Source organism: Martes martes (assembly GCF_963455335.1).
Source record: "Martes martes genome assembly, chromosome: 9".
NCBI lineage: Eukaryota > Metazoa > Chordata > Mammalia > Carnivora > Mustelidae > Martes > Martes martes.
The window spans coordinates 21,251,370-21,259,128 of record NC_137896.1 but is presented as its reverse complement, the minus strand read 5'-3'; the positions used below and the strand labels follow the sequence as shown (position 1 = coordinate 21,259,128).

At 51.0% G+C, this 7,759-nt stretch overlaps 1 protein-coding gene across 1 annotated transcript; it reads right to left on the bottom strand.

Annotated features, from left to right (window-relative positions):
• Nucleotides 1–1,737: 1,737 nt before the first annotated feature.
• On the bottom strand, nt 1,738–3,746 carry GHRH (growth hormone releasing hormone; the record flags this gene model as incomplete). Its single annotated transcript, XM_080813589.1, has 3 exons — nt 1,738–1,861; nt 3,247–3,351; nt 3,667–3,746. The coding sequence occupies 3 exons, from the start codon at nt 3,744–3,746 to the stop codon at nt 1,738–1,740; spliced, it is 309 nt and encodes a 102-aa protein (XP_080669715.1).
• Between the last annotated feature and the right edge of the window lie 4,013 nt (nt 3,747–7,759).

Genomic DNA, 7,759 nt, shown 5'->3' with positions numbered 1-7,759 from the left:
TCTGCCAACCCACTCCTACTGACATCCCGGATCAATTACTTTCCCTTGAAGGAGCCTCCTCTAATCCCCGGACAGAATCGGGTTAGGTCATTCCTTCCCAAACACACGTTCAGCCACACCCCCTACATCTCTTACCACTTATCACAGATTACATAATCCACCATTCAGATGCTTGCATAATTTCTGTCTGCCTCAGTGAGGCAGTATGAAAGTAAATTCCATGAGAGCAGGGACCCCTGTTGTCCTAGGCACTGCTGTACCCTCAGCCCAGAGCCTGGCACACAGTAGCCATTGGATGACTTTTCCAGGGAGGGGAGAACAGGTACTTCTGAAGCTCAATTTCCTCACAGGGCCATGAGGTGTACATAACGTGTGGTGGGTGTACAAATGGGCTGTCTTCCAAATCATTCTCCTCTAACAATCGAGGTATGAGAACTCATTCTTCTGTTGTTTCCTTAGCCCCCCTCCCCGCCTCCAAGAGATTCTGGGATTTGCAGCCCTTAAGCTGGAGGGGGAACAATGGTTGGAGCAGTCTCCAGACCCCTTCCCTCCTGCTCTGCGGCACTGGGAAGTCTCTGGCTTTTAACCTGCAGGAACAAAGCCTGTTTTCTTGGGACTTGGCCCTCCCTGGGGACACTCCACCCTACCCACTGGAGCCTGGCAGGAGCCATAAAGCCCGGGAATGATGCCCTAATCTCAGCATGAGTGGCTGGCGGGAGGCACTATTCTTAGAATTCTAGTCTTAGGGACCTTAGAGGTGATTGGAGCTCCTCTTCCCTCCACCAAGCGGGAAAGAAGGAAGCCGTCTTGCTGGGTACCTCCCGGGCTGGTTTTCGCCCCTCCTGCAGCCCGCCCATCTTCCTGCTGCTTTTGTCTCCACAGGGCTATAGTTGGTGAGATCTCTGGGCTCTTGGTGTCTAATTAGGTTGAGAAGAAGGTGAGGGAGTACATGGAGAGCTCTGTTGGGAACAGGATTTGCTTAATAGGTTGGTGCAGAAGTGACTGGCAGAGCCATGCTGGGACACGTTTGTGCTCACAGTTTCAAATCAGCCTCGAAAATACAGCAGAGTTTCTTCACAAACAGTCATGTCATCCCTGGGAAACTTTGTGAAGTGGAGCTCCATGTGAAGAAGGGAAGCAAACAGGTCTTGGGACCAGCTGCTTTGCTTCAGTTTCCCTCTTCTGTAAGACGAGTGCACTCACTCCTGATCTTCCCTTACACCCAGTGGGACCATGAAGGTCAGTGACAGGAGGAATGACTGTCATCTGTTGTCCTCATCTTTCCTCCTCCTGAGTGCTGCCCTTGCTAGTCTGCCCGAGGGTGTTGGGAGGGTCTGGCGTTCTCTTGGCTTTATAGTTTGGGGAACTTGCCAAGGGTTCCAGGGTGTGCCTGTCAAATCACCCACATCAGAACCCCCTGGGACCCTGGTTAAAATTCAGGTTCCTGGGTCCTATCCCAGCACTATTGAGTATGTAACAATTTTCATACATAGATGCTGAGCCTGGCCCCTTGCTTCACGCTGGAGACAAAACAGTAGGTAAGATCCAGTCTCTGGCATGCATTTTCTCCCCTTCCTCCAGTTCTTGATGTGTGTAAGGAGGGACCTAGTTCCCAGTTTGCTTGGCAGAGCCCCAGGCCTTTGGAGAGATGGAGATCCTTCCCTTTTCCCGGCAGCCCATGGGGAAGGAAGCCTCCGAGGTCCCGGACCACACACACGCATGCGCACAGCCGTACTTCTACCTCTGCTTCTGCAACATGGCCGCCAGGGTGCTCTCCAGGGGCGTCTGCTTTGCACCTGCCCACATACGGTCCACTTGACGGCCGAGCCGTGCCTTCGCTCCTTGCTCCCGGTTTTTCTCTCTAGTAGATTAGAAAAAGAGCAACAGTTGAGGTGGCCCTTTGGGTGGGATGTGGAGAAGCCTGGTAAAGGCCAGGGCAAAGTAAACAAAAGTGGTGGGTCCCTATGCCTCTTCCAAAATCTGGTGTGGACTCTTCCACCCAACTGAATGAGACTCAGCAACATTGAGGAAGGCACTTAGTAGTGGAGTACGGGTTGTGAAACACGTATTTGCAAAGTATCTCCCTACAGATTTCTTATTAATTATAAGGGGGAAGTATTAACTGGACGGAGGAGAAAGCTGGCAGACATCACGTTAACCAAGCAACTGAAGTTACTGTCACCAGTAACGGGGCAGATGGACACCACCTGCCTCCTGATAGGGTGAACCAAGAAGGACCCAATATCACTGCTGTGAACGCGTAACTGGAATCTAATCACGACACAACATCAGGCAAATCCAACATGAGGGACGTTCTATAAAGAAGAGTTGGTCTTTACTAACACAAAATGTCAATGTCATGAGAGACTCCAGAACTGTCCAGGTAAAAGAAACTAAAGAGACAGGACCATTGCGTGCAACCCACGATCCTGGATTGGATCCCGGATCAGGAAACTTAAAAATTGCTACAAAGGACATTTGGGGGAAAACTGGTGAAATGCATATATGTACACTAAGTGCTAATTATGCTGTGATTATGTCCGAGAAGTTTCTTTTGTTAGCTGTTAGCAGGCACCATGCAGGAGTATTTAAGGGTAAAGGGTTGTGATGACTGCGGTTTACTCTCACACGGTTCATTGAAACAATGGGCACCTATGTTTGTGTGGGTGTGTTGGCAAATAGGATAAAACAGTAGTAATTGTGAAAGGCGGGGGAGGGGACGTGGACGTCCATTATGTGACTCCTGCGACTTTTCTGTAAGTGTGGAAATTTTCCAAAATAACAAAAGGTACAGGCTGTGATGTCAGGCTCTTTGGATCCGAGCCCTGCCACTATTCGGTGTGTGTCCTTTGGACGCTATTAACTGCGCTGTGAGATGGGAGTCAACAGCGCCTACTTCATAAGGTTGTTAAAGGTAGGAGACTAAGAGTAACGGCCGATTCTTGTGAGTCCAGCTCTGTCCTGAGGGCAGGGAAATGTCCCAGGGCAGAGCCTTGGTTTCCAGCACAGAATCATGTCAAATGGTTAACCACCGTCAGTATTACTATGGGAGACTTGCATGGGGAGAAGCACAGTTGGTGTTCAGCGATCATTTTGTGGGTAGAGGTAAGCTAGGACTTCACATTATGGCCCTGCTGCTAAGGCAAATCCGGAAGCGATAGATGCTGTGCAAAGGGAGGGACCAAATGTCCCTCCACCCTCTGATGCATCGAGACATAGGGAAAAATCCTCAGGCCGTCTGCTTACCCCTGCTGGCGGCTCATGATGTCGTGCAGTAGCTTGCGGGCTGACAGCTGGCCCAGCACCTTCCGGTAGCTGTTGGTGAAGATGGCGTCTGCATACCGAGGGACTCTATATGAAAGGAGTCGGAGGTCAGAGGGTGGGGTGGCAGGGTCAGGTGAGGAAACCGGGAGCTGTACTCATCCTGTCCCTGTAAGGTCCTTCTGCCCATTGCCCTGGTCACCCCCAGAGAGGATAGGACCCAGGCCGGCAGGCTTCTCTGGAGGTCAGGGGCAGACCCCTGAGATGGGCAGTGGGGGGGCTGCTGTGGAGTTGGCTGGAGGCCAGCTTAGGGCTCTATTCTGCACCCCCTAAGACATCCCCCACTAGGGTGCAGGGATAGTTTGGAGACATTGGGACATAGGCCCTGGGGGCAGGACGGCTTACCTGAGGGGCAGGGATGGTGGGAAAGAGTGGGAGTCACTGCTGAGGGTGAGGATCACCAGGAAGAACACCCAGAGCAGCATCCTTCACCCCTGTGGTTGTCCCTGGACAATGACAGAAGGAGAAGGTCAAGTGTAGCCATAGCCACAGGGATGCCCTTCGCTGGCAGGGCCCAGCCCTGGGCTTGGCTCTATGCAAACCTTAGTCCTTGTCCTTTGGAAGCTGTGAGGTAGGAAAAAGGACCCAGACTCTGGAAGTCAGACAGACCTGGGTTCAAGTCCTGCTTTTGCCAGTCACGAGCTCTGATCTCATTTTCTGCATCTGTAAAATGGGCATGATATGCTACCCTGCTGATCCCACAGTGTTGGATGGAAAATTCATGATATTGGGGAGACTGCCCCTTGCTGTAAGGCATTGTTGGTGGAATTCAGGCCTCAGCAAGGGATAGGGGGACCTTCCCCTGGTCGTCTAAGTCAGCCACATCCACTGTGGCACCGACAGCAGTGAGCAGGGCTTGCAGCTCAGGTTCTGAGTCCCACAGATCTCAGTTCATACCTGGGTTCTACCATCGCTAGCTGTATGGCCCAGGAAAAGTGGCTTCTCCTCTCTGGGCCTCAGTTTCCCTACCCATAAAATGGAGTCTGTTATACTGACTGCATATGGTCCTTGTCAGTGTTCGATGAGATGAGAGAAGCCTGGAACATAAGGAATTCTCCAAAACACTTGCTGCTGTGACCTCATACCAGACCCACTCAGGGCGCAGGACTCCCGTCCTGTTCTGTTATGTGTGAAGTCAGAGGGAAGAGAAAGCTATACATCTCGCTCCAGACATTTCCATTCCTCCAAAGGGTTTTAGTCTTAGAAGAGACCAGGGAGCCTGGGGAGCCAGTGCGACAGAGTCATCTAATAGATCATGTAATTACCCTTAATTGGGGCCTGCTGACACCATGCTCTGCAGTCGGGGGAGAACAGGCAGCGGGGGGGGGGGGGGAGGGGAAAGGCGCCCGCCTCAGTGGGGGGCCGAGCCTCACCTGGCAACTCAGACCTGCTGGCAATGAAGCTGGGGTGACTCAGCTACCTAGGAATTGGGTCTCCGCACTTCCTATGCCCCCTCCTCAGCAGGATATCTACTCCATGGGGCTACAGGCCCATGCGGGGGCCCAGCCCGTGCAGAGAGGGGCAGGGACACCTCCTTTCCCAACATCACCCCGTGTCTTTCATTTTCTCTCCTGTCCTGTTGAAGAGTGATTTTCAGCAGGCAGGGCCAGCCCTGGCAGGATCACCTTTCCTTTTCTGGGCTTACCTGCCCTCTTAGGGTATCACGTCCCTTGTACCAGACCCCAAGGTCTTGGCTAACCCAGGCACACTGTGAGACGCAGGGAACCATCTGTAGAGATGGCTCAATGCAGCCTGAGACCCTGCACCTCCAGAGCTGGAGGGAGCAGTCCCTCCTTGGTGTGCATCCCCACCACTCCCTCCTGCCACCAGCAATCCTCCAATTCCTGCTCATATGCTGTCCGCCAGTGAGTGACAGGGAACTCACTACCTCTAAACCAGGATGTACTATTCTCAGCCAGCTCTTCTTCTTCTTTTTTTTTTTTTTTAAATAACATATAATGTATTATTAGCCCCAGGGGTACAGGTCTGTGAATTGTCAGGCTTACACATTTCACAGCACTCACCATAGCACATACCCTCCCCAATGTCCATAACCCAGCCACCCTATCCTTACCCTCTACCCCCCAGCAACCCTCAATTTATTTCATGAGATTAAGAGTCTCTTATGGTTTGTCTCCCTCCCGATCCCATCTTGTCTCATTTTCCCCCCTCTACCCCCACGACCCCCTGCCCTGTCTCTTAAATTCTTCATATCAGAGAGATCACATGAGTGCTTGCTTCGGCAGCACATATACAGAGAGATCACATGATAATTGTCTTTCTCTGATTGACTTCTTTCGCTTAGGATAATACCCTCTAGTTCCATCCACATCATTGCAAGTGGCAAGATTTCGTTTCTCTTGATGCCTGCTAGCTCTTCTTGTTGGGAAGTTTTTCTCATCATGTCAAGGCCAAAGCCCCTTGTCCTGCAAAGGTGTGTTGAGCTTCTACTTTCCTCATAAGGACTGGGGCTAGAGAAAGGATGAGAACGTGACATCTGCCCTCTACCCCTTGCTCACATCTACCTGCTGGGCCACTCGAAGCTTCTGCTCCTTCCTCCACAGAAAAAACTCTTAGCATCTGACTTCTTTGCTCCCCAGACGGAGGATCTCAGTCTTCTGTACTCCTCCTCATGCCAAATCTCATCTAGCCCTCCCTTCTCCTTGCCTGGTCCAGGCTGTCTCTCTAACAATGAACTTTCCTAAGCACGGAGATCTTTGGAGGTGAAGAGAGCCCCTTGACACGAGCTCTACTGTTTCTGTCTCCCAGCTGCAGCCTGGACTTTCTTGTCTTTTTTGCTGCTGATCTTTTAAAGACCTGGGCACATCCAGTCCCCTCAACACTTCATTCCCCTGCTCAGAAGCCCTTGTTGTCCACTCCCTCTGGAGCAAAGCCGAAACTCCTGCTCTTGGCCTAAGTTCTCCCTTGGCCTCCTGCACCTTTTCCTGTGGTCCTGTGCCCCCCTGGTCCTCACGGCCCAAGCTCACACTCGCCCTCTGGAACAGGTATCACGGTCTTCATTTTACAGCTGAGGAAATGAGCCCAGAGTGGGGAAAGGGTCTTTTTCCATGGTCTTCCTTCAAATTAGTTTTGGAGTGGGCACTTCAGAATGGCCTCACAGTCCCCAGGCCAGCAGGCTTCCTCCTGCCCCTCGAGGCAGCCTCCCAGATACAATATCCTATTCAGAGCGCTCCCTATTCATGGGCCCTGCAGAATTCATCACCTGCACGTGGGAAGCATTCTGAAAAAAAGGGAAAGCTTTTGTTCTTTGTCATGGGGTCTCTAGAGAAGAAAAAAAGGGAGACAAACAGGAACATCTGCTTCGGTGCCTTTCCTGTGCACATCCAGGGGTTTCAGGGAGTTGAAAATAACCGGATAGGAGGGCAGACTTTGGGGGGCAAGTCATAGTACATTCCATAACCCCCAGCTTATTCAGAACACGGGTGAGCAACCATATAGTCTGGAGGTACAACATTTGCTACAAACCATGCACCCCAGGGATGGGTCCAGACGCCATCGAAACCTCTGGGCTAGGAGAACCTAATCCACAGCATTGCAAAATTGCTCTGAACAGAGTTGGGACACAATAAGAACGACCTCGCTTATGGCTCCATAAGGGTAGAGGTTGCATCACCAAGGATAAAACAACTATTGCCAGATGTATTCTACATGAGCCGTCTACAGAGACAGAATTCCAGGGAATTAAGTGGAGCACAAATCCAAGAGCATCACAAACGACTCCTTGATGGCTCCAAAGGCATTTTAAGGTTTATCATCTATCGCTATGAGTATCAGCTGTCCGCCGTGTTTACAAATGAATTCTGTGGTTAGATCTATTTGGGGTCATCTGGAATCGGGATAAATGGGCACTCGATCTACATTCGCTGGCACCTCTTGCCAGCCTCTGTGCCAAGAATGCCACAAGAGTCCTGCAGATGCGGCTTCAGCTAATGACAATCTCGAGTGCCCACTTCTGAACCCCGAGGAAGAAAATCTTTTTTCCTTTTCCTAAACATTCTGCTTTGTAATTTAAGAACGTTGAAGCACTGACCTTCTGGTCCAGTTTATCAAATGTATCAGTGATAGATTTCCAAATGGAAGGAGAGCTAAGTTTTTAATGAGGAAGCATCTTGCATTGTCACTCAGAAGAGGGACACTCCCACCTCCTTCCAGAAAGGGTTTGAGGCGGCTTATGGTGAAAGGCACAAATACATCAGACCTTCCAAGCATGGATCAGGAGACAAGCGTTGGGTAATGGAGCGCTCGCTCCAAGGGCAGATAATTGCATCTGAAACCTTGAGTAAGGAGCGCAGCTGCCATTGAGCAAGAAAGCAAAACGTTATCAATTTCCAGGCAATTACATTGATGGGTTCGGAGCCATAGATGGGCAGTATTGATTGGCACAGTCACTTGGCTCCTTTCCTATCCACAGGACCCT